Source organism: Dichotomopilus funicola (assembly GCF_033296635.1).
Source record: "Dichotomopilus funicola strain CBS 141.50 unplaced genomic scaffold C8A04scaffold_42, whole genome shotgun sequence".
Taxonomy (NCBI): Eukaryota; Fungi; Ascomycota; class Sordariomycetes; order Sordariales; family Chaetomiaceae; genus Dichotomopilus; species Dichotomopilus funicola.
This window is the reverse complement of record NW_026944063.1, coordinates 194,577-220,928: the sequence shown is the minus strand read 5'-3', so window position 1 is coordinate 220,928 and position 26,352 is coordinate 194,577. Positions and strand designations below refer to the sequence as shown.

Below are 26,352 nucleotides of genomic sequence, written 5' to 3'. Positions count from 1 at the left end.
CCAATGCCAACCGACTTTTTTGACCCTCAAGCGTCGTCATGGCGCCGCCTCCCAAGCGACGCAAGCGCGCCATTGTCGAATCCGACTCCGATGACAATGATCACAATAACGAGACGACCACCCCCCAAAACAAAAACACCATCCAACGCTTCCTCTTTTCCTCGCCCTCCAAACCCCAGAATTCACCCTCAAAACCCACCGCCACAACCCCCTCCTCATCATCCCTAAATACCAAGAAAAACCCAACCCTCCTCTCCCCAACTCCAGCCCGCAAACGACCAACCACAACCACCTCCTTCTCCCAAGGCAGCCCGTCCCCAAGCCCCCGCAAACCATCCACCGCCGCCGGCAACAACACCCCCCTCAAATCCCGCACACGCGCCGGCACCCAGCGGAAACGCAAAGCAGCGGCCGAAGATGCGGCCGAAGCCGGCGGACGGTCGGGGAATTTGTTGACGCTGTTTTCGAAACAGGCACGGGCGCAGCAGTTGGCTAGGGATGAGGCGGGGGGTTCATCACAGCAGGGGAATGGGATTGGTAGTGGGGGTAATAATAATAATGGGATTGGGAATGGGAAAGGAAGACGGGATGAGATTGTTAGTGATCCGATTTCGGAGGGGAATGGGAATGGGAATGGAGATGGGCAGAAAGAGGAGGATGACGATGACGTGCCGCTGATGGTGTCGTCGGCGTCGGCGGCTGCGTCGAGTTTGGTTGGGAGGGCTAAGGCTGCGCAGAGACGGTTTGGTGCGCCGGCTGGGACTGCGAATGGGAGTGGGAATGGAAATGGGTCTGTGGTTGGGAAAAAGAGTGCGGGTAGGAATGGGAATGGGGATGGTGCGTCCGAAAACTCGCAGTCGTTTGGGTCGCAGGGCTCAGTTAAGAGTGGGGGACAGCGGTTTCTGCGGCCGACGCTGTCTGCTAATAATTCATCTACGACGATGGCTACGACGACGACCAAGACGAAGCCGGTGGATATTAACGATAACGACGCCCGTCCCTGGTCGGAGCGGTTCGCGCCCGTTAATTTGGACGAGCTGGCGGTGCACAAGAGGAAAGTGCAGGATGTTAGGCGGTGGTTGGACGATGTCTTTTCCGGGCGTATCAGGCAGCGACTGCTGATTCTCAAGGGCGCCGCGGGGTCCGGGAAGACGACGACGGTGAGGCTGCTGGCGCGGGATATGCGGTGCGAGGTGCTCGAGTGGCGGAACCCGGCCAACTCGTACGGGCTGGCCGGGCATGGGTACCAGTCTGCTGCTGCGCAGTTTGAGGAGTTTCTCGGCAGGGGCGGGAAGTTTGGGCAGCTGGATTTCGAATCGGACGACGCGGGTACACCGCCCCCCACGGCACCTCCGCCGGCACCGGCCAGCGGAACGAGCGGGAGTAGCACCGCGGAGAAGCGGCTGATCCTGGTGGAGGAGTTCCCCAACACCTTCATGCGCTCGTCGACCGGGCTGACGGGGTTCCGCAACGCCATCATCCAGTTCCTCGCCGCCAACATGCCCGCGCTGTCCGGGTTTGGCTCGCGCTACAACGCTGAGCCCGTCACCCCGATCGTCATGGTCATCTCCGAGACCCTGCTGACCACAACGTCGGCGTCTGCGGATAGCTTCACTGCTCATCGACTGCTGGGGCCCGAGATCCTGCGACACCCAGGCACGGGCGTAATCGAGTTTAATCCTGTTGCACCGACTTTTCTCAGCAAGGCGCTCGAATTGATCGTGCAGAAAGAAGCGCGCAAATCGGGACGACGGCGGACACCCGGGCCCTTGGTCCTGCAGCGGCTGGGAGAAATCGGCGACATCCGCAACGCCATCTCGTCGCTTGAGTTCCTCTGCCTCAAGGGTGATGGCGAGGCCGACTGGGGGTCCAAGATCGCTTTCACGAAACCTAAGCGCGGCGCCAAGGACGTGCCGGCCCTGACCAAGGGCGAGCAGGACAGCCTCGAGCTGGTCTCGCAGCGTGAGGCCACCCTCGGCATTTTCCACGCCGTCGGCAAAGTCGTCTACAACAAACGCGGCGGCGCACTGAATTCCGCAGAGTCCGAAGAAGCCAACGCAGCAGCCAACGCCGAAATCCTCCCCAGCTACATGACCCACCTCGCCCGCCCGAAACGCTCCGAAGTAGCCGTCGACTCCCTCATCGGCGAGATCGGCACCGACACGCATACCTTCATCTCCGCACTACACGAGAACTACGCGCTCTCGTGCGAGCAGACCAGCCCCGCCGACCCCAACTCCTCCATGGACTACCTCAATGGCTGTCTCGACTACCTCTCTGACAGCGACCTGCTCTACCCGTCGTGGGATATCTTTTTCGGCGGAGGCAGTGGTAAAGGTAGTCTAGGCGGGAACGGTGGGGGCGGCTACGCGGGAAAGGACTCTGGGAGTCATGTCCTGCGACAGGATGAGATGGCGTTTCAGGTTGCGGTGAGGGGGTTGTTGTTCTCGTTGCCGTCTCCTGTGAAGCGGAAGACGCATCCGACGCCGACGGGGGGTGGGGGGTATCGAGGAGGCGGCGGCGGCGGCGGTGGTGGTGCGGGGGATGCGCACAAGATGTTTTATCCGACGTATTTGAAGCTGTGGCGGAGCAAGGAGGAGTTGGAGGGGTTGGTGGATATGTGGGCGACGAGGATGCTCAAAGGGGATTCCTCCTCATCTGCTTCCACCTCATCCGGATCGGGATCAGCGTCGGGGTCGACTGCGTTCCGTCGACCTGTACCGAACGGGACAAATGGGTTCTCCGCGGGGAATAAATCACAAACCTCCATCAACGTATTCGGCTCTCCTCGCAAGAACGCCCCTCTCAACACCCAGCAACAACCCCAATCTCAACTCCAACAGCAACAAACTACCCCCCTCCTCTCCCTAGGCAGCGCAGCCCGCCAGGAACTCCTCCTCGAACGCCTGCCCTACATGGCACACATCGCCCGCCGTCCACGCCCACCCACCGCACGCTCGCTGTTCAACTCCGCCAGTACCACCACCGCCAACGGTAGTAACGCCAATAATAGTTACGCATCCACAATCCTAGGCTCATCAATCCACGCCCGTGACCTCGACCGGATTGTCTCCTTCCAGGGTATCGGCGCTCTCGGCGCGAGTGAGGCGGACGAGGATGATGAAGCCGATGCCGGTGATGAAAACGTACAAGCCAGCGGTCGGGACCCAGGAAGTGGTGGTGGTGATTCGGTATGGGCTACGGATCGGCCGAATGAAGATGGTGGGACGCCGAGGAAGAAGAGGAACGTGAGGAGGGTTGGGTTGGGGGGGTTGTTGGGAGGGAGGGGGAATGGGAGTGGGAGTGGGAATGGGAATAGTGGCAGTGGGAGGGGGGTGGTAAATGAAGAGGATGAAGGGGAACAGGCGGGGGGATTGGGAGGGGGGTTGGGGGGGATGCAGAGTTTGGTGATTAGTGATGATGATATTGAGGATGATTAGGGGGGGGGATTACTGGGAGGAGAAAGAAGGGAAGTATAGGGAGAAGAAAGAGGAAGAGCGGAGAAATGTACCTTATTACGTCGCTGAGATTGCTGGGGCAAATTTTCCCTGCCGGTTTAACCTAGCCTTTTTTTTGCTTTGCTTGAGAGCAATGGGCCACGGACAGAGGGGAGTGATTGATTTGGACGGCGTTTGGTTTGGGTTCGGTTCGGTCTGGTGGGGGGTTGGGGGGATAATCAAAGGTTGTGAGATAGATCGCAGGCAGGCTTTGATATTCGCTACTTAGCTCTCAGCTCTAACGTTATATGTTTCGGTGCATCTTTTGGTACGGTTTCTTCGTGTGTGTTCTCTCCGACGTGAACTTGAATGGCCAGACACTTCCCATCTGTTCCATGGAATGAATGGCTACAGTGCTCCTCTGAAACCTCGAGTGTGGTCTTGTTGCTGTGTATGTAACCAATCTCCAACCGCGCACCCTGACGGCCACCCACCAAATCCCGGCCCCACCGCGATAAGCCCCTCGATAAGCCCAACCCCACCCGTTCCCCACACCCTCCCCACCCCCAGCCAATCAAAACCCTTCCTTTCAAACGCCCCTTTATAACCCCCCAATTCCGGTCCTGCCAAACGGAGTAGGCCCGCTCAGACCGAACTCATTTCCTGCCTTTTACCGGATGTGACCGTGAGTTGGCCTAAAATACTCCATATCCCCAATCTTTGGAATCACAACCTCTCTGGGTGTCCCAGATTCGAATCATATTTTTGGCGGGTTGCGAAATGGGTTTTTGTTTTTTAGCTGAGGGCGGCAGGGGGTTTAAGGGGGAGTTGAGGGTGGTTTGGGATGTTTTGGGGGGGTTTGAGAGGGTTTTGGGTGAACTTGCGGGGGAGTGGTTGTAGGAGTGGTAGTGGTGTTGATGGTGATGTGACGGTCGGTATGGTATGGTATGGTACGGATGGTGTTGAGTTGATTGAAACAGGTCACGGCCCAAAACTGTGTAATTATTCGCCCCGTCTGAACATGACTTTCAAAGCACACTCAATCGAAAGTGCAAACCCATCTCCATTCTTCATTCTCTACCATCCCCTCCAAATGCATTCATCGACGCTTGACAGCAACCCAAAAGATGGGAGCACAGTAAAGTAACGAGCGGGGCACGCGACTGCTCTCACCCCTGCAACCTCGGCTCGGGAAGGTCTTTTATGCACCGGCGGCACATCAAGCACACCCGCCAGCGCCAATGCCAGCGCCAAGTGCCTCGGCCACCTCGGTTTTGGTTTCCCGCCCGAGGACGATAGTCAACAATACCTCCCTCAGTAACATGCAGTGAAGCCACCCGAGACGAGGACAAAACAACAGCAACAACAACACTTGCTACTGCCCATACCGGAAACAAAAAGAGTTCAACTCGCCACCAATTGACAGACTTTGCCCAGTCAATTGGCTTTGCTGTGGTCGCCTCGAGTTGTGCACGCGGGCGAATCAGCTAACTAGCGGTGGCGGGGGATCCAACCTAGTAGCCTAGTAGGCCCGGTCGGACAACAAGTCCAAAAGTGGTCGGGGGTTTGGCCGACAGCACATCTCACATCCGTCATCACATTGGACTGCTGCGAGACGAAACACGGAAACTTGGACGAACACTCGATCTACCTTTGTTCGCTGATATTGGGGTGAATACTGGACTGAGAAGATACCGACAAGACGACCGAGATCCAGCAAGATGGCCGGACGGGTGCGCCAGCCCATTGACGTCGGCGCGCTGGAGCGATGGATCGCCAAGAATGTGCCCCGGATTGAGGTGCCGCTGGACGTGAAGCAGGTAGGTTGAGCGACAGATACGGATACAGTAGAGACACAAAGAAACAGAAAATACTGACCCCAGCAGTTCGGCTTCGGCCAGTCGAACCCAACCTACCAACTGACAGCCGCCGACGGGCAGCGCTACGTGCTCCGCAAGAAGCCGCCCGGCCGACTCCTCTCCAAGACGGCGCACAAGGTCGAGCGCGAGTACCGCATCATCCACGCCCTCGAGCACACCGACGTCCCGGTCCCGCGCGCCTACTGCCTGTGCGAAGACACCGCCGTCCTCGGCACCGCCTTCTACATCATGGAGTTCCTCGACGGCCGCATCTTCGAGGACCCCATCATCCCTTCCGTTTTACCGGAACACCGCCTCGCCATCTGGACCGACGCCGTGCGCACCCTCGCCAAACTGCACCGCATCGACCCGCGCGCGATCGGTCTGGAGGCGTTTGGGAAGCCGACCGGGTTTTATAATCGGCAGGTGGCCACTTGGCGGTCGGTGTGTGATGCTCAGGCTGCTGTGCGCGATGTTGAGACCCGCGTGGCTGTCGGGCCGCTGCCGCATTTCGCCGATCTCATGGCTTTTTTTGCCGATGAGAACCAGCAGCCGGCTGATCGGGGCACGCTCATCCATGGCGATTTCAAGATTGATAACCTTGTCTTTCACAAGACTGAGCCGCGCGTCATTGGCATTCTTGAGTGCGTCCTCTCTTCCTCCCCTTCCCCGTAAAATTAAGTAGCACAGATACTGACAACCACAGCTGGGAAATGTCCACAATCGGCCACCCCCTCTCCGACATCTCCAACCTCCTGACCCCCTACTTCACCGCCCGCCTCGACCCCCGCCGCTCCGTCAACGTCCACCCGGGCTTCCGCCCCCGCGCCACCCGCGGCCTGCCCACCCCAGACGAAATCACCTCCCTCTACTTCACCGTCGCCTCCTTGCCCTCCCCCACCTCCCCGCGCCCATCCTCCTCTCTCGAACTCACCCTCCACCGTCACAACCACAACCACCACGACGACGACCACATTCACCACAGCTCAGGAGGACGAAGCACCAACATCTCCCCGGAACGTCGCCGTGAACTGCAGTGGGCGCAGGCGTTTAATATTTTTCGGCTGGCTGCGATTTGTCAGGGGATTGCGGCGCGCCAGGCGGGGAGGCAGGCGAGTAGTGAGCAGGCGAGACGGTATGGGGATGCGAGGGGGCCGTTGGCCGAGTTTGCTTGGCAGTTGGTGCAGAGTGCTAGGTCGGAGGGGAGGTCGGCTTCTGGATCGGGATCGGGGGTAAGGGGTGATGTGGGAAGGAGAGGAGATGAGCGGGGTGAGGATGAAGGGGGTGATGGTGAAGAGGAGAGGAAGAGGGAGGATGGGGAGAAGTCGAAGTTGTGAGTGAGGGTTGGGGTAGTGTATGTTGTTGTGGGGCGTACATATTTCGGTATATTTTGTTTACTTGCATTTTCCATTTTCTTTCGTCTTTTGCATCGTACAAAGCTTGGCAGTCACGGGCTAGTAGCATCAAAGCGTGGTCAGGTAGCATGAGCATGTTCGTACTGTACGCAGACAGGCCTCGGTCCTGAGTCTCTCCGGGCATCATTCGCACCAGCCTTGACCCCTATAGCCACATCAAAATGTGTTCCATAGCTAGACCACTGATGCAGTATCCACCCATCGCCCCAACTATGACCGCTTCAACTTCAAACACTCTTCCGGCAGGCCCTTAACTCCCCAATTCCCCAGCTATGGCCGCTTCCACACAGACTCACCTACAGGTAATTACCCGACTTCAGACACGTGGTCAGCTTGCTTTTCCGCTTGACGACGCTCACCTAGCTGCATGACTCTCGAAGTCTTAACCCGAACCCGAACATTAGATCCATGTTGTCATGCAAGTGCGGAGGCAAAGACGACCCGCAACTTAGTGGCACTCCGTGGACGTCCCACGGATATCATAATGATTTTATTTATTCTCACTAACTGGCTACCCCTAGTCGCTTTAACCGGGCTCAGACCCTTTCGTACTCCCCTTGAAACTATTCCTTCACAAGGTCAACCGAGCTGACCATCAAAGTCTCGATGTCAACATGCAGATATGAATACATTGTAAAAGTTTGGGCTATTCTTCTCTCTGACTTCCCCGTACCCCCACCAATGAAATAACCTAGAATTACCTGGCATACAGGACTGCGAGTACTTAACTTATTTAATGCGCCCCATCGTTTCGTAGGTGGTCATGACTAAGTGCTAGGATGTTGTGCCCCCTTTATCGTTGTTTGCTATTCACCGATTCCAGACTTGATAACTATACATGCACACTTGCAAACACACACACACCCACGCAACCCAGGACAATAAGAACAACCCTCGAGCGACCCAACCGCTCCAAATGTATGAAAATCTAAGCTACATAGCTGATCATCACAAACTTAGTAACCCCCTTGCCCAAGTCACATTCCCCCCACAGACCACCACCGTCAAGTACAGTTTATCCTCCACTCCAGCTATCTATTATCCATCTCGTTATCCGACCGTCTCTGATAAGTCCCGACATCGTTAGTCCCCGTCCGAACAAAACATCACTCCCAACCCAACCAATCACATCATATAACCATTCCCTTCTCATCACTACGACAACCGAGACTTTCTTGACGGTGTACTCGGGCATCACAGTGCAATCTAGACCTACATATCTTACCTGCCTCCATACTACATACACCACATACTGACTGACACTTGATAACACCTAGACCGCACCACACCTACCTCCATCACACCTACATACCTGTATCACTCAAACAGACCGCACCACACAGGAATTCCCAACACAGAACAACCAACTTGACTCTACGAAAAAAAGACATGTTCACCAAAGCACATTGCAGTCATCAAAATTATTAATAAGCAAGGGAGATTACCTCCATAGTAAACACCAATAATCGATACGTCACCCGTACAGAAGCCAGTGCGAAATACTGCATCGTACATAGTCCCCCAACCAAACTTGTAATTACAACAAAATCATCACCAAAGCACCATCCCGTCAACAAGAACATAGCAATTGAAAGAATAAATGTACAAGATCCTCTCAACAACCACTAATAATAACCTCACACCGCATTGTGTTACCACATCGGGCCCAACCAAACGAGGTAAAAAGCCAAAGATAATCAAGAAATAATCAATCACCCTCAAGCGTCATGTCATGCACAAGCACTGAAGAAATTCCCCTAACTAACACCCCCCACATGCATCTACAGAAGTGAGTCAAGATTATACAGGCGGACGGACACACGGACAGACAGATGGAGCCAGCCAGCCAGCCAGCCAGATATCCCGATATCCAGATGTCCAGATAGATCGATAAATTTACAGATGAGCGGGACCATTTCGATGAACGGGACCTTTGACATGAATGGAATCCTCAAGATGACCTGTATCATCACAATACCAAAGATGAGCAGATGAGCAGATGCAAAGTGCAAATTGTATTCCCTATTCCCTATTCCGTACGTCCCCCTCCTTCTCTCTCTCGCTCGCTGGCAACTGACTGACTACGTTAACTACCCACCCCTTAGCTGCGTCAACCCCAGCCCCACTTCCGCTGCAAAGCCAAAGTCAAAGTCAACGTCCAAGTTAAAAAAAAAAAGAGAGAAAAAAAAACCAGAACGGAATGAGGCGAGGAGCCGAATCAAATCGAGTCTGGCGAGACTCAGGCTCAGAATTGAACGGAGGTAAACTCCCCCTATCAACCCCAACCCATGCAAAGCGCACCCCAGCCATCCGTGAGCCCGAGAACATATGCAAATGTAATGAACCCCCCTAAACAACGCCCCAGCCCACCTTGTCCGCCCCCGCCTACGGGATGTGTGGATAGTGATGTGTGCGTGTGTTCGTGTCCGTATTGTCTGTCCTGCCTGTCTGTGTCTTGTGTGTCCTAATGATTTCCATGTTCGCCCCAACACCCAGTTCCCATCCGATCCCATTCGACAAAGGGAGAAGAGAATACGAAGAAAAAAGGGGAAGGAAACAAAGTGGAAGAGAAAAGCACCCCGAGGACCTCATCTGCCGGCTCCCTCTCACGCGCGTCACCGGTGAGTGGAACACCAGGCGGTGGCTCGAGAAATCCAGGCCAAGGCGAAGGTGAAGATCACGATGTGGTAGGCCGATCCTCGTGTCCGCCATTCCCCTCTGGAAGCTAAAGCAAAGAACCCCAGTCAAAGCACTACCACCGTACCCTGCGTCGAAAAGCAAACCGGCCTCCTAACGTAAACAATGGAGAAACGCCGACTCCATATGGTTGTCCCATCCCAGCGCATGCCATTCCATCCACTCCATGTTATGCCATTATGTGAGGGGTCAAAATGCCCAGCCCAATCCGCCGTTGTGTATCGAGGGGAAGAAAGAGAAGAGAAAATCAAAAAAGCCCGAAATCAGGAAAAAAGGCAAACGCTCTATAGTGCAATGCAACGTATGCGTTCATGTCGTAATCATCAACGAGAATCGAAAGTAGAGAACCCCAAATAGAAAAGGGGGGCAAGGAAAAAAATGGAGGGGAGTGGAAAGAGAAATACCGAGAAAACGCTTCATGATGAGAGAAAGGAAAAACAACCCGGCAGCCTAAAGATGAGGCCACTTCGATTGCCCACCACTGGGACGGTCACCGTCGGTCCTGGACTGTGGTGCGGGCCCCGAGCCATCCTGGCGCGGCCAAAATCTGTTGGTTTGTTGAGCGGGGCTTTCGTTATTTGGCTGGGCCTGCATCTGTGATGGTCTCCGGGCCAGCAAAGTTGAGGACGTTGGATCCGGGCGCGGGGGAGGAGGCAGTGTGTTTAGGCTCCGCGATCGGCCCAAACGGCTCGACGCAAAACCCGTCGCCGTGCTTGGAGTCGCCGCCCGCTCCGGTGCTGGATTGTGGCTTGTCGCTGGAAGAGTTTGGTGCCAGTTCGCCCACTCATTGGCCTCGGACAACGGGCTGTGGCTCATAGGTGGCCCTTGCAGCTGTCTTAGTGGCTGTCTTGACGCCAGTGGCTGTCCTGGTGGCTGTCCTGGTGGCTGTCCTAGTGGCTGTCTTGATGCGAGTGGCTGTCCTGGTGGCTTTCTTGGTGGTTGTCCTAGTGGCTGTCTTGACGCCAGTGGCTGTCCTGGTGGCTGTCCTAGTGGCTGTCTTGACGCGAGTGGCTGTTTTGGTGGTTGTCTTGGTGGTTGTCTTGGGTCCTATCCTCCCGGCCTTGTCTGACTTTGCAGTGGCCCCTCCATGTAACCCCTAGGCTCTGTCCAGCTCGGCAGTGGCCAACCCTCATCTCCTCGTGTCCTCGTGATCCGTAACGGATTAATCGGCCGCCCATCCACCCGTGGCACCTCATCTCCCCACGGTTGCTCATCTACCCGTGGTCTCTCATTCAGCCATGCCCATGTTCTCTCAATTCCCGGTGTGCTCACAATCCGTGACGGATTGATCGGCCGCCCATCTACCTGTGGTATCTCATCTTCCCATGCCCTCTCGTCTCCCCGTGGCCTCGCGATCCGTGACGAATCGCTCGGCCTAGCCCTACTCCAAGGGCCCTGCTACTGCACCTGGGCCTCCGGACCGGCAACATGGGGAGCGTTGGCACGCCCGGCTAGCGCATTCTGGAAGCTGGGCGCGCTGATCGGGGGAAGTTGCTGGGATACGGAAGACGGGGCTTGGGTACCGAATGGCGTGTTGGGAAAGTAGCCGTGTTGGTGTTGATGGTTAGGGTTCGGTGGCAGCGGCGGGGGCGCGTTCGTGCTCAGGCGGAAGCTGGACGGTCCCGGATTGGCAGTCGACAGGGCCGAGTCGAACGGAGAAGCAGCCGTAGCAGGAGGGCGGCCTGACTCGGCAGACTGGTAAAACAGGCGTTGGCTCGGGGCGAACTGTCTCGTGTACCTAGACGTCAGCATCCAGTCTGAATCCTCCGCGGGCGGGACAGGCCAGAGCGAGTGGTTGGGGGGCGTTACACGTTCGCTTGTGGGGCTGTGCTGCCCGGACGGGACTGTGGATGATGGTGCACCCGTCGAGCGCGCGGGGCCGCCCGTGAACATGCCACCTGGGTGGACGTAATGACCGCTACTGTGCCTAACACGCGTTCGTCTCCGGTTTTCCGCTTCCGTCGGGGGAGACCGCCGCTGCGAGGGCCGCGGCACCACCGAGCCTTCAGAGCCTCCTTCCAGCCGGGCTCGATGACGCGAGTACTGAGAGTCCTGCGGCGTGAATAGGCGCAAGACCTCATCCCTGGAATGTTGTTAGCGCTAATTACCTCTCCAACGCATCCAGGGAAACAGATTAGATATTAGGGTACACGTACGGTCCAGGGTGTGAGTTGGTTGGAAGACGAGTGCGCATCCGTAGCAGGTTGTTATATCGCGAATTAGGAACCATAGCAAGCTCGCTAGGCACCTTGTCACGGCAATAAGGGCAACTGTCGGACTCCTCAAACCACTTCTTAATGCAGTGGTCGCCAAAAACGTGTTGGCACTTCGGCAACCTTAGAGGGGCCTCGATAATCCCTTCTGGGCTTGCCTGGCCGAAATCGTTGTAGCAGATGACGCAAGCTAGACACAGCGTCAGTATTCATAAACGATAGCACGGGATTTGGTAGCTAGCCAGAAGGAAGTTATGGGCAAGATGAGAAGGGGGATAAAAGGGCTCGGGGAAACCGAATAGCTTGCTTACTTCTCTCCGTCTCGGGGAGACTGTCCGGATCCACACTCTGGAGCTGCTGCACTGCAATCTTCGACGCCACACGTTTGTTAGTTATCTGGCCACGAAGCACTTGACTGGCGCGTAGATGGTCCTCGGCAAACGTGGCTCTAATATGCGCCAGGTTGATCCCGGACCCGTCGATGAGTCGTAGCATTTGCTCTGCTTCGTCTGCAGACGAGCCAAGATCTTCGTCACTATCCTGGTCTGGCTGTGGCGGACGGCGCGCCGACGCGCTTTGGTGACGCCGGTGTGCTGATGAAAGGGCCGCGGGGTCGGAAGCCATGGCTTGCGACCGATATATGCTCCCAGACGTCCCGTCCGCGCGCCTGAAATCCCCAAGGTGGAAGGCCAGCCAGTCTGCGGAACCGGGCTGCGATATGCCCGGAGTTGTGTGAGAGGAACCGGGGCGCTGGGAAATCTGCGGGAAGCGGGTTGATGTCGGGTCCGATGGAACGGCGCTAGGCGGGGTCACTTCTTGAGAGCTCGAAGAGGGTAGCTGGGGGTTCGGGTGCGAGCCGGAAGATAGGCCCTGGTTCGTATTGGGGTTCAGAGACGGTAGCGTGAAACCCTGCCTGCCGGCAGAGGGCGCGTCCCGATCAGCGCTCATCGTGCTTGAGGGAGACTGGGAAGTCGGGGAGCGGCTCGACTGGTTCGTCTGGGCTGCCTGGCCCGGCGTACTCGGCTGGTTTGTTTGGTTCGGGGTGTTGTTCGTTGTGGTCGCTTGATTCGCCTGGCTCTCGCCCGAGTGGTCGTGCCGGATGGTTGGGTTCGAGATTTGGGGGGGTATCGGGAGGACGGCGGAGGTTCGCGCGTAGGAAGTCGGCCGCGGGAATCCAGGAAAGCTGTAAGGAGAATAGGTGTGGTGGTGGGAGTGGGGAATATAGGGCTGGTTTGGACCACCAAGAGGCTGCACAGCTCCAGGCCCGCTGCCTGGGCCTCCGAAATGTGAGTCTACACCTGGAAGCCTGGGGCCGGAGGGTTGCTGTCCTGGCCCGTGGTTTGGGTGGAAAGAGGGTATGGGCCACGACGTGCCGGGATTTTGAGTCTGGAACCACGCGCTGCTAGCCGCGTGCGCGTCGTAGTGAGGGGTATGTTGCGGATAGGACTGCGGGAACGGAAGTGTGGGTGGCGGTTGTATAGGAGGAAGATGTTGAGGTTGCAGGGGCTGGGGCTGTTGCGGCAGAGAAGAAGAAGAAGTAGGAGGGGGAGGGGGGGGTTGGTGTGATTGTTGGGGCTGGTTGTGTTGTTGTTGCTGCTGTTGTTGCTGCTGTTGCTGTGGCTGCTGCTGTCCTTGATGGTGGGGGTGTTGTGGCCCGTGGCTTCCTCCATGCGTGTTTCCAGGCCCGTTCCCGGACGAATAAAATGTCGACCGGTCTGGGTGTGGCAGCTGCGAGAAATGTGGCAGCTGGTGGTGCATGGGATTAATGCCGGCATCCAGTTGCGGATGAGGCAAGCTCGACCCATGGTATGGCTGGTGCTGGTGCTGGCTCCGGACATATGGGCATCCTTGGTGCTGCAGCATTCCGTGGAAGCCCGGGCCCGCACTCGGAGCCGGATCAGGCTGGTGCATCACATAATCCATCGGGTCCACGGCCGCCATCGTGCCTTCCCGTCGGTGCGGGTACGGTGTGAGAGAGAGGCAGAGGTCCGGTCCCCGAATGAGATCCGGAATGCACCTGCTCGGTTGAGTAATGGCGGGTGGTTCTTTCCAAGCACGAGTCCCGATTCTTGTCCTTTCACCCCGATTCAAGGTCCCAAAACCCACAAGTTGTCCTATCAAGCGGTTAAACCTTCCTCCTGTGAACTGTTTCCTCCTATGCACCCTTCACAATGGCGCCTAACTTCGGTTCCAGCTGGCCTTGACGTCCTGTGAACCAATTTCGCCTCAACTAGCTTGTGGCCCTTGATCTCCTACAATCCCGCAATAGTCTGAACTCCTCTTTGATAAAGGGCCTCCTCTTTTCCTCTTTGTCCTTAGATGTACCAGGGAGAAAAACAAGCTGGCCTTGTCTTGTTGTCTCCAAATCCACGAGCTAATATTCGAGTCGATTTAGGTCCCGATAGTTGTCGGTTGCAGACGAGACAAAACTGTTTCGGTTGCTGGAAGTCAAGAGTCGAGACTTGACGTCTGCGAGGGGGAAGCGAGGAGGTCGGATGGCCGGCCGTTGCATCCGCCTGTCAGCCAGGAGCAGGGGGTATGGGCGGGTGACCGTGGTCGGTTGCGGGTTTCCTGATCTGCCGCCGGGGAGATCGAAGCAACCTATGCCGTGACTTTAAAGCAACAGCATTAATAGGACCCAAACGAGCCAAATCGGCGATCCTTTCTCATTTGGCCCCGTCTACTCCTCCAGTTTCGACCTTTCCCTCAGCCGTGTTTGTGCGGTCGGCCGTTGTATGTCGTGGGCACGGTGGACGTGGGGATGGTGGTGGGAAACGGCCGATAAGATAATGAGTGACCGAGGATCTCGCTGGCGTGGGCGTATTACAGGGGTGCAGTGGTCGAGTTCATTCGCTTGGCGTGGGTGCGTAGGAACGGCGATGTGGTGGGGAAGACCTCGAGCGGTCAAGCAGCGAGCGAGCAAAAATGGAGGGGAAGAGGAGAGGGAGCGATCTGGGCGGGCTGGGGATGGCATGGGTTTTGTATCATCGAGGAAACCCAGAGAGCATGGGCAGATGGGTGAGGAAGAGGGAAGGAGGGGAAAGGACCACGCCAGGGAGCGGAGCAAAGCAAGGCGCACTCATCTTGGGAGAATCAAGCCCCGTTCGCACACAGTCAAGTCACCACGCTGCCCGCCGTCTTCGCGCACTACGTACATACGGTTCCGTCTGCCCTCGCCAGCTCGCTTTGGGCCACAGGCCGACAGGGAAGTGCAGCCACTCAGACCTGGGACGCTCCGGGCTAGAAGGGATCCTCACAGGTCTCGCATCACTTACCGGGGGGCACCAGTTGGGTTGGGCCGTGGACGGTGGGCTGCGGCGTCGGTGGAGAATGCAACGAACAAGTTGCGGAACTGCGGCCTTGTGGGATGTGTGTGCGGGTGTGAGAGGTCCAGAGACAGCGTCACTGGTCAGCGCCCAGTCGAAGCAGGGGGTTCAAAGAAGGAAGGGCGAGGAAAAAAGGTATGTAACCCTTGCATTTTCGCTCTCGCTCGGCGTCGGCTGGGGCCAAGGGACCGGAAAATGCGGCCAAAGGAGGGGACAACCACCGAAACGCCACTGCGCTGCCCCCAAGACAACGCGCCCAACCGCCCGCAGGGCGCTGGTCGTTTGCTCAGAGTCGTCCCGTCAGAACACTGGCAAACTGGCTAGAGACACAGGGTAACAACGCAGCGGCCGAGGACCCCTGCTGAAATGCAGCAGACCACCGCTTCCCAGTTTCAGCCGATGCTGGGCCGATGTTGGCATGATGACAGGGTGACGGGGTAACAAGTGGAATGGGAGTTGAGGTTGTGCCCAGACACGACGGAGGGGCGAGGGACGCGGTAATTACCGTATTGGTGCAACCCCCAACTCATTATTAGCTGACAAGCTGGCCCGAGAGCCCAGCCGATCGCTGGTGTTTTGTGCGTCTCGTTCGCTCCCCGTCTCCCCGGTCCAAGCGGCCGGCCGGGAAACGATAACTGATTTATTAGAGATCAGAAAGCTTTCATTCTCCAATGCGAGTCTTGCTCAAACGAGGAGAGGGGCTGGGCCTGGAGAAGAGGAAAAAAAGGATCGGGCGTGTTAAGGTCCCGACTGAAGCGCAGTTGCCCGAAGCAGCTTGGGCGCTCGTCCGTTTTCGCCGAGCGCCCGCCTCATCAATGTCGAGAATCGGGTTGCTTTTCCTTTGGGCTTCGCTTCACAACCGCTGACCTATGGTCGCAGGAACGTGCCACTTGCCAGCTCTCGATGTTGGTCGGACCCAGGGTCACCCGTCGGATTGGACACCTGCCGTGCGCGCTGGCCGCGAGGGGAAGGGCACGCCTATAAAAGAACCGGGGTGCAACAGGCATTTTACGCCTTTGTGTCTGAGAGCAGCAACCCGATAGTGGGGGGACGGAAAGGTGTTTTAACCCGCTACTGTGAGGTGGCGCCCCTGGCCGGCAGTCCCGTGGCTGCGACGGCTGGAACGGCGGGAAAAAAGGATAACCGCTTGAGAGAGGAGAGAGAGAGAGAGAGAAAAGATACAGACGGTGAGAAATGCTCGCTTCCGAGGTTCCGGGTGTCTGCGGCAACGGCATCCACCGAGTTCCGCCCTGTCATGCTCGAACGCTCTTGATTCGGACACCTACTAACGACAGCCTTAACCTTCGTTAATACACAGTCAGAAACTTGAGACGGCGTGGGATACAATCCAGCGGCGAATGTGTGGATGGCTCGACGGGTCACACGAATGGGGGCGGCGGGGGACTTTTTGAACCGAATCATCAAAATGGCCTGGCGTGCTTCAACGACAAGGGGAGGGCAAAACGGGCGCAACGCTGGTCGGTCGGACCTGTGCTGGCGATCCCGTCGTTTTGTGCTTTGCCGAGTGTTCCGTTCCATGGTTCCCTTTCATTGAACATGCCAATGCCCAACCGAGGCAAGGAATAAAACGGAAGAGAAGTCCCAAATTTAGTCAGATTGAAATCGCCAAACCACAAACACCAAAACTTTCGAAACCAACCTGGAACTTGTGGATAAAAGTGACGAATGCTGACCGCACCATGCCTCGGTGTACTGATACGTAAGGACGGTCGGTATCTTACACAGGCAAGTCCAGGTTGGGCAGGTGGGGTTAAGCCTACGAGCTGCCAGGCGCTTTCCCTCGCCCTAAACTTCAGTTCACCCCAGCGCACCTTCCCTCGCGCTCTCAACGCCCCAAACGGAAGTTCCCATCCAGGATAATAACTCAAGTCAGAGGGTCCACCGCCCGTCCGCGGGTGATGTATCACGCACGTCGCCGAACTCCCCCGAAACTGCAAGTTGGCTTCGCACAGCGCCAACATGTCTCGTATCTCCTGGCTCCCGACCTGCTGCGTCCGTCAAAAGGAAAACGACCGCAGTCACAGTGGCACAATCACGCACCGGTGTTATCGGCCCCATTATCCCGAAACCCAACACTGCCTCCAGTCCACAGGCCAAGTCGGAGACTGGACACAGTAATAATTCTATATTCGGAACACAGTACCTTAAACGACCTCAAGCGCCCAACCTCTGTCGGTTTCCATTCTTCACACGGCACCAACACCAAACGCTTCATGTTGGTCCGCCGCTTCAGCACCCAACGACCGCCGAACCGCCTTGCCGCCTAAGCCCGCGTATGGGAGTCTCTATCGCCGTCGACCCTTGGAGAGCGCGGAGCCTGCGGGGTTCTCTCGTCAGTTCCGCCTGGTCGATGCTGATCAACGCCTATCAGCGGCGTGTTTCATTCCACTTAAGGACACCTGCCGATGTCGGGTACCGGTCTTGAACTAAATTCAAGAACTAATCAATTCGTTTACTGCAGGGCCAAACGATCTCATAGGGCTGTTTTACTCAGTCTTTTGTCAATTTCCTTCTACGTTTCTTCGGCTTCGCCCCCGATGTTGTTTCACAAGCGGCTGCTTTCAGCATGCCAGATGGCATCTTCCCAAGCCAGTCTTGATCCCTCTTGCTTGACAAACGCAGACACAGTATGGCGAGTGTCCTGGAGAAGCTGCCCCTTGCTTGCGCTCGTGGCTGACATGGGTTACCCATGCGATTAGGACTTCGATAATTGGCTGTTTGCAAAGCCAAGGCCGCGTCAGGCTTCCTGATTCGTTTAAGGCACTTCACACCCCAGTGCTGATCGCCAACCCCTGCCTTCTGGACGAAGTGCCCTTCTCTTATCGACATCGAAATCGTATTCTTTGATGACGACGAAAGTTATCCAGTTCCATAGTCTCGATTCGAGCAAGCTGGCAGTGGCAACGAAAGTGGGAAGGTTACCGAAGTTTCCGTATCACTGGCTTGCTGGTGACAGCCAAATTCCCGGCCCTCTTCCCACTGCGGTTACCGAAAGCCCCAAACCCTCCGACAAAAGCGAGTAGTGCTGTGCCGGTGTTTGATGCTCACCCGAAGTTACCCCTCCGCGACCCAACTCCGCAGCCCCTCTCGCCGGTTTTAATGGGCCTAGAACCCAGCTCCCTGCGAGACGGAAGTTCTCAGAGCCTAGACAGCCCAGACAGCCCAGACAACCAAGCCTTCAAATCAGTGGCGCCATTGGCGAACCGAATGACCAGCCTGCAGCAGATGACTTGATCATGGCTGCGTCGAACGCCGACTCTGTTGGTTCGGCTGCCTGCCTCGATCGAACCAGCCTAGCATCGTACTGGCCCTCCAGCTTCCATGAACGGCAATCAAGCGCCAATTTCACCCAAGTGCGGGCAGAGGGTCTCGTTGGAGCCAAGTGTCCACCTCACTCATTACCCGCCTTGCCCGCTCACGCCGCCTCAACAACCCCTCGCCAGCCACGGACTGAGCAGAGCCGCTGCGAGCAAAACCCATCTCCGCTTGCACGCTTTTGGTGGGCACCGCAGGCATGTTTGAACGAACACGCATCCCGGGCCATGAAGGCCGGTCAGGCGAAAATCAATCCCGCCAAAGAGAGATTATGCCGACGTCGGGATCCAGGCGTGAAAAAGCCGTCATCCATGGCTGGGAACGGAAAAGAACAACCGACACCGTTTGCTCTGCTTAGAATCTTTTCATTGCTTTTTTTGGACCGTTTCCCGACGTCGCACCACCCCCACCCGCTTCCACACCACGGCCCTGCAAACAGCCCCAGCCAAAAAGTTATATATCACACCCGAAGCGCCCTTTGTGTTCCAGCATGCTCGCGGAGCCCCGAGCCAGCCCCGATCCCGCGCGACTTGTTGCATATGCTTGCCACCATCAAACACCCGCTGACCGCATCCCCGCTCGACGCCAGGCTGGAGCCTATCTCCGGGAGCAAGAATCCATTACCCGACGAAAAAGCTCGGAGGCTGACCGGAACATCCGGGGATGAAGAAGTAGCCTTGCTTACGACAAAAACTCGTCTTGGGAGGGCTTGGGAGGCGGGCGTTTGACAAACCAGGCTAAACTTACTTAATTACTGATCTCCTCTCAACATGGTTGCAGCTCCCGGCCGTTTCTCCCGACCGCCATCGTCGATGGTCCCGAGCTCCAACCAAAAACCTGACGAAAGCTGACCCGCAAGCAGCGACATGACGCAAGTACGCCCGCATCAACGCCACAAAACGGGCCCCCAACTTGGATCCAGAACATTGAGATCCTAAGCCTGATTCACCACTTTGCAAACGGCCGTTGACCGTCGTATCCTAAAAAACAAAAAAGGCGTGCATATGAAACAAACTCGTTTCTTTTTCTTTCGCATTTTCAGTATCCTGTTTCCTTCCATTCTTACCTTTTTTGTAGCAGCAGCTGGCCGAGGGCCCGGTAATCCTGGCAAACTAACCATCAAGGTCTTCGGGACGCGGGGCCGGCCGACTTTCCCAAAACGGGCCCGTCCCCAGCGCCGGACTTCCGGGTACAAGTGGAGCCCGGTGAGCCCCCGCTGTGCTGACCCCCGAACATGCCCCGGAGCCGAATCAATTACTCAGGTACTTGGTCACCGCATCTGCACGGCGATGACAATTGGTAGCGATCATTTAATGAGGTAAGGCCCGTTGTCATTTATTTTGCCTTCGGGTAATATTCAGAAGCCGAAGCCTCGGTGAGTAAGTAAGCGAGTGAATGAGCAGGTGAGTGGGTAAGTGAGTGAGTCAATGACAGCGGAACTCTGTGAGAGAATGAATACCCCAAAAAGAGTCATGATAAGTCATGCGTTCCAAGTCATGCGTCATCGCCAACAAAAACTAAAGAGGGGAATCAAAACATAATTATCCACACACGCATACATACACAGACACACACAGAAAGATAGCCATAGCTGACCGATCGGCCCGCGTCATGAACTCATGAACCGAAAAATGCCAAATGCCAAAATCAGACACGTAGTCAGTCAGTCAGTCAGTCCCGGTTCCATCAGGCCGCGCTGCCGATGGGGTGGTAACACCATCGATCAACCTGTCAAGCTGTCACGCCTGGCTTGCCTGGCCACTTGCACTCGCTTGCGTTATGGAGCGGGGTGAGGCAGGCAAGGCGGGGCAGTTTGAACCAGCTCTCGCCTTGTCGCCTCTTGCTTTCGCACTCTTTCGCCTGATTGGGAATTTGGCGTGTTTTGGCTTTGGGGAAGTTGATTAGAATGGAGAGGAGGTGTTGAGATTTAGGGAAGAGAGGCTGGGAGGTGTTATAACGTTGTTATGACGCCTAGACTACTATGTAGACAACGGTTTGCCTACCTGACTTATGGATAGAAAGGGCTAATTATTTATTGGCTGTGTGGAGTGTGGAGACAGTGCTGATTGTTGGTTACTCCGTCCTTGAAGTGTGCTCGAGATTTATCTTCCTGTTTACTCTAACTGCGGGAAAACGCGGGAAGTTGATAAGATGATCGGATGATGTAGAGATTTCCAATACGCAATAACAAATTAACTTGTCTACCTTCCTTTCTCCATGCTTTAATCAGGCTCTAGAAGATGCTGCGTTGATGATCACAAGTAACGAAACTGGCTGGGTGCCTTTGGGTTTCGGTTGAGGGGTTGCAAGAGAGCTGTTAGATGACTTGGGTGGTCAATATATGTAGCTAAGCAGATCCATGAGACAGCTCTTCACAGTGAACAATCACATATAGAAGTTAATGTTATTCATCACCGGGTTCAACGTGGCATGACCTAAAGATCTAAACACTCCGAGCTCTGGTGAGGCAGGTCTAAGCAGCGTAACGAGTTATCTCGAGACGAGGTTCTCTTAACAGCGCTGGGATGTTGAAAAATGCTCAAATACATTATCCCAACCCATCTTCATTGCATTCTTTATGACTTTGCCCCTCCCCCCGTCTCTCTATCTCTCTTTTCCCCTTCCCTTCCCCCCACGTTGTGCCTAGCTCCGAGTTCCCCCCTTCTCCCCTTTTCTCAAACCACACACTCACCGCATAGAATAACATACTAAGAACACCTCCTCCAGGAATACTAACCCCTCAAAACAACAGCAACAACAACAACAACAACAACCACCCCACCCCCCTGTCAATCCAACTCAGTTCGACCTATCAAGGACTCCACCATCAATCCTCCAAGGCACACACCCTGAGTAGCCCGACCGGACTTGGTGTCCAGCCTTTCAAGCACCTCTTTCTCCACGCTCCAACACACACGCACATACAAACGCCATAAAACAACGAAATAAACGGCTGGTTGGCTGAGCACGCTACACACACTGATGGTATTCGCCGTGAGAATAGTAATGTACTTGTCACCGAAATGTGTGTGGAAGTGGCTCTCAAATTGTATCTTATGCCCGTTCAATTACTTCTAGATGTAATTTCTTGCATTCGAACCTGAAGGGATTATGTCTACCTATCACAGTTCAAACAAGTGGTTTGCTAATTTGCTTTGACAAAAACTGAACCTCTTTTGTCTGTCATCGTCTTATCAATTCCTTAAAACAACCGAATAGTCTCAGGCCCCCCTGAAGTGCACTAGGTTGGTAACGTTAACGAGCGAGTGAGCGAGCGAATCAGCCAAGTACAAATTCCCATTTTTTTCTCTCACTCTTGTTTTCTGGAAATTTTCTGTATTTGAGTGCACTTATCCATCCCGTACCTCACTCTTCTTCCCTTCCCTAATCCCCTTCCCCTTCCAACGACCAAAACAGATCCCTTGTTTGTCTCTTCCCCCATGTCCACGACCAAAACAAAAGCCAACCGACAAGCAGCGGTCTCCTCGACTAAAGATGTTCCCAGCACACTTACACTCTGTTTCTGCATCTCAGCATCGAAACAAGAGTTCAAAATTTTAGTTACAGGTCCCATTTACAATGCACACAACACACCCACACACCTACATGTACAAACAAGGAGGATGAATACATGGCACCAGAGACTTTCGCAGGTATGGCCTAGACGCCGGTGGTACTTCCGCATCACTCCCTTAATCCCGTCCCGTAGGACACTCACACACACACGATTCCGTCCACTTAGGCGCACCCCCATGAAACGGTAATGGTTCATAAATACTTCTCCATTCTCACCATGCCTACTACCATGCCATGCATGTACACTAACAAACAAATCAGTCCGCCCGCTCCTGACTGGGCCCAGGCTCCTCAGCCTTTTCTCAACCCTCCCATCACCCCCCCAACCATAACCTCCCCAAAGCATACCCCCCTACCTACAAAGGTATCTACACCCCTATTTCTTAAGCCTATACTTCCCCCCCACAATCTCCATCTCCCCCCCAGCAACCTTCTCCCCCAAAAACTCCTGCAGCTCATCATTACTCCAGGGAAACCCCTCCGGAATCAACATCTTCATCATCATGGCCACCTGGAACAGCGGCATGCTCGCGCTCGCATTCGTCAGCATCCCCTGGATATACCGCCAGTACATCTCGCGGCGTTCGCGTTCTTTGGCCGATAGTCCGTCTCCTTGTTTTGTAGTCCCTGCAGCAGACTCATCGGCAGTCTCAGCGTCCATAGGCCGGTTACCATCTCCGTCATCGTCGCCGGCGGGTTGGTCTGTCGTGGAAGAGGTGGGTTCGTGGAGGGTTTCGGCGACGACGTAGACATTGCCGTGAGCACCACCCACGCGGCGGAGCACGCCCTTGCCGACCCAGAACTGCAACGCAGCCTGGATAAGATCCTCATCCATCTGCAGCTGCGCATACAAGTCATCGAGATCCTTCCGCATCGGCTCATCGCTCTCGTCACCCCCCTGGAAAGCATGGACAACAGTCGCTTCCAGCGTAGTGCAATCCACAGTAACCGTGCGATCCTTCAACTCAATCTCCACCCTCGCCTTGCCCATGTGGTTCAACCACGTCAACGTCCGCCTTGACTTGAGCGCCTCATACCCAGCCTCGTACCGTGTCTGCTGATCCAGTACTTCCTGCGGGAGAAGGAAATGCTCCCGGTCCAAGCCCGGCCAAAACAACCGGCTCAGGATCCTCGCGTGATACTCCATGCCCCCCGTATCCCGGCCCACAAGCTCCTTCATGCCCTCCTCCTCCCGCGTGATGAATTCGTCCATCTTCCTAGAATAGATCACGTCCATGACCATGACGTCGCAGGCCTGTAAGCTCGCCTCGCCAAACCGCCGCTTAAGCAGGTTAAGCACTCGCAGCTCCTGATCGAACTGCTCTGTCGTCCCGCCTGCGAGCAACCGATCGGCCATGACGGTTGAGAATTCCTTGATGAACACGTCCTCGCTCCCGAGCGCCGAGATCAGCGTGCCGATGACGTCCTCGCTGCGCTTGGGGCGTTTGTAGTTGGCGCCCGCGTCGATGGGGTCGGGAAGCCAGGAGAGGTCTTGCCAGTCTAGGTCTCCGTCCTCGGACGCCATAGCTGCAGCGCGGCGGGATTGTGTCGAAGGGTCATTATTGAGAAGGAGGGCGAGTTCGACGAGTTTCGCGGGGGCTGCGTAGCGGGGTGGCTTAGAAGAGGGTGTCCCTGCTCCCGTCGGTGTCCCTGTTGGTGTAGACGTGATATGAGAAGGCGTGGCTTCCGTTCCGGGCGTCACGACTGGTGTTCTCTCGGCACGCGAGGTCCGATTCGACGGACCAGGCGTCGTAAAAGGGTCAACATCCCTCCTTTGGTGCTTCACCTGACCCCCCTCACCTCGCTTCGACTGCTGTCCACGTTGCCGCTTCCACGCATCTTTAGCCTTCCTCGCTGCACGCATCTCCTCATGACTGGCGAGCAGACCCGCAACAACAACACGCACAGCATCCTCGCGCTGGCAAAGATACAACCGCAGATCCGACTCGACACGACTTAACAACACCTTGCTGGGGTCAAGCGCGTGCAGCGTCCGGATAATAGAGATGTACGTCTGCAGAATCTGGAGAGTACTACAACCAGGATGCAACAGCCGGGTGCGTAGGGCCCGCGAGAAGCTATCCGTCAGTTGTTTCCGTCGAGCAGCGGTAGTAAGAGTAGCTTTCAAGTCATCTAACGCCGGTCGTGATGCCGGCCAAGCCAGGACGATATCAAACAACTCTTGAATCCGCAATACCGCCAAACGACCCTGGGCTAGGGACTGGTACATCTTGAGGTCTGCTAGTGTTACTGGCAACGGCCCTGGCCCCATGGGGTTCTCCGAGGCACAACTCAAGACCTCCGACGTCAACCGGGCGAAGTGGTTCTCGACCCAGTCGTTCAAAGCTACAAGGCACGGCGAGAGAGTAGGCAACGACACGTTGCGTGATACGGAATCCATCGCAGCCGAGAACGAGCGAGGGTCCGACGCGGACCATAAACCGCCATATGCCCCATCAACAAAGTCGGACATCAGCGTGCCCATGGCCTCCGCGAACAGAGCCTGGAACTGCTCGCCTGTAAGCCCAACATTATGCAGCTGCTGGACAAGCTCCAGCAGCTGTCCTCTCGCAGCCTGCGCTTTGATATCGTCGGGCCCTGGTGGCGCGGGACGAGCCGGTTGTGCTTCTGTCCCGTCATGAACTAAGGCCCCCAGTATAGTCCCCGCCAAACGTGCCAGGACAGCTCGTAGAGAGGGCACCAGTCCTTCGAACGCTGACGCGCTCACAAGGGCATGGAGATCTTTTCGGAAGCGGGAATTCAATAGTTCAGCATCTTTGGCTGCATCGGGGACAGCTTCAGCAAGGCGGGCAAACCCAGACAACAGCTGATTTAGCCCGTGAAAATAGAGACGCAGCGCAGCCTCAAGCGTGCGTATACTGCTCACGACAACCACCAGATGCCGTTCATACGGATCTCTCTTGGCCTTTCCTTTTCTTTTCTCCTCCCTACTTGGCCTTCCCCCATCAGGATCATCATCCTCATCTTCTTCTCCGCCCTCACCACTGCCAACAGCCGCAGCTTCATCAAAACACCCCTTTAGGAGAGGTATCACGTGTTGAGCAAAATGTCGTCGTGTCTGGAGCGCATGCCAAGCCACCACATCCCCCGTGCGTGTGGCTTGGGGCAGCATGGATCCGGCGCTTGCCAGGAGGGCAAAGGCGGAATGGAAATCGGCGTCACTAACACTGCCCCCTTCAATGTTGCTGCCTGTGCCAAGACCTGAACCCGACTCCAATTCTGAGCCCGGTCCTGGGCCCAACCCCAAGCCAGAGCCCGATGAGGCGGTAGCGGCCCGGGCTCCATCCCGATTCCGGTCTCGCCTCCTCGATGTGGTCGAGCGCGGCGCTTGCTGCTGCTGCTGGTGATGTGGTCGCTGCTGGGGTTGGTGCTGCGTGTCGGTCACACCAAACACTCCAGTGCCGCCGCCCTCGGAAGACACCCCGAAGGATTCGTTTGCCGTGGCAGATGAGGGGAGGGCGATCCGAGCGGTTACGATCTGCCAAGCTCGATTGTATGCCGCTTGATGGTCGCCTCCCACATCGGTGATGGGATGAAATGGTGGCTGTGCTGGGGTCTGAGTGTGGAGAGTCTGCTCCTCAGGCGCATGTTGGTGATACTGGCCATAGCTTTCCGAGTGATACTGCTGGCCAGACAAAGACGCCGCTGGCCCTCTGAATGGGTGTCCTGGCCCTGACAAGACGCCGCCGGGTGTTGTCTGGGGCGTAGATCGGGCAGGATCCGTCTGGAAGACAGACTCAAAGACCCGCCGCTGACGGCCCCGCCATTGTGATGATACTGCAACCGGCATCCTCGAACACACCCTCCTCTTGTTGCAAGCTCGCCAACCAAATTACGGGCTCTAGAGGGGCGGCCCAACTGAGCCGTCAAATCCCAGCTGAGAACTGCTGCAGCGAGGCGGGCTAGGCGCGTGGTGACACTGGTGAAGCACAATATCAGGCTCTGTGTCCGTCACCAGCCGCCGTGACAACAGACGCAACTGCAAGGGGCCTCCAATAAGGTAGCACAGAGCACCCCAAACCCTTCTTCCCGCCCGTAGAAGCACCAGCCTTCTTTCTCCCAGCGTGGGCCGCAGATTCGGCCTCACACAGATCCGCAACTACCGGGTGGCGTGGCCTTCTGAGTGGCCGCTCTACACCTTAACCAGGTCCGGCTAAGCCAAACCCAACCCGGCCCGAAACGCTGACCCAACAAGCAAAGACGAAATCGATTTCGATCGATGGAAACGAGAGAAAATTCCCGTCAAACAGCGGGCGGCTGGAACGGTGGCCCAATATGACGGCCACGGTACCGAGCCACGGGAATTACACGTGGTGAGCGTGGCGTCTGTGTCTCCTATGGCCGCGCACTTCTTGGCCCCGCTTCGCTTGTGTCCGTTTGCTGTTGGTCGTTTGTCGGTAGAAAAATCCCCTCTCCCTCGCCTAGTAAGTGGGTCGTCGACTGGCCTCAGCACGCAGAACGGCTAGATTTGC

The 26,352-nt window shown here is 56.2% G+C and overlaps 4 protein-coding genes across 4 annotated transcripts; 2 read left to right on the top strand and 2 right to left on the bottom strand.

Annotated features, from left to right (window-relative positions):
• Nucleotides 1-38: 38 nt before the first annotated feature.
• C8A04DRAFT_13084 (Rad17 cell cycle checkpoint protein-domain-containing protein) lies at nt 39-3,440 on the top strand (the record flags this gene model as incomplete). The annotated part of the gene is made up of 3 exons (XM_062777575.1): nt 39-2,976; nt 3,034-3,324; nt 3,382-3,440. 3 exons carry the CDS (start codon nt 39-41, stop codon nt 3,438-3,440), a joined length of 3,288 nt encoding a protein of 1,095 aa, XP_062636003.1.
• A 1,718-nt stretch (nt 3,441-5,158) lies between these two features.
• C8A04DRAFT_29762 (kinase-like domain-containing protein) lies at nt 5,159-6,633 on the top strand (the record flags this gene model as incomplete). The annotated part of the gene is made up of 3 exons (XM_062781122.1): nt 5,159-5,257; nt 5,324-5,940; nt 6,003-6,633. The coding sequence occupies 3 exons, from the start codon at nt 5,159-5,161 to the stop codon at nt 6,631-6,633; spliced, it is 1,347 nt and encodes a 448-aa protein (XP_062636002.1).
• Nucleotides 6,634-10,806: 4,173 nt separating this feature from the next.
• On the bottom strand, nt 10,807-13,562 carry C8A04DRAFT_29761 (uncharacterized protein; the record flags this gene model as incomplete). The annotated part of the gene is made up of 3 exons (XM_062781121.1): nt 10,807-11,491; nt 11,565-11,811; nt 11,933-13,562. 3 exons carry the CDS (start codon nt 13,560-13,562, stop codon nt 10,807-10,809), a joined length of 2,562 nt encoding a protein of 853 aa, XP_062636001.1.
• An 8,673-nt stretch (nt 13,563-22,235) lies between these two features.
• On the bottom strand, nt 22,236-25,670 carry C8A04DRAFT_38157 (uncharacterized protein; the record flags this gene model as incomplete). Its single annotated transcript, XM_062784137.1, has 3 exons — nt 22,236-25,054; nt 25,123-25,238; nt 25,273-25,670. 3 exons carry the CDS (start codon nt 25,668-25,670, stop codon nt 22,236-22,238), a joined length of 3,333 nt encoding a protein of 1,110 aa, XP_062636000.1.
• Between the last annotated feature and the right edge of the window lie 682 nt (nt 25,671-26,352).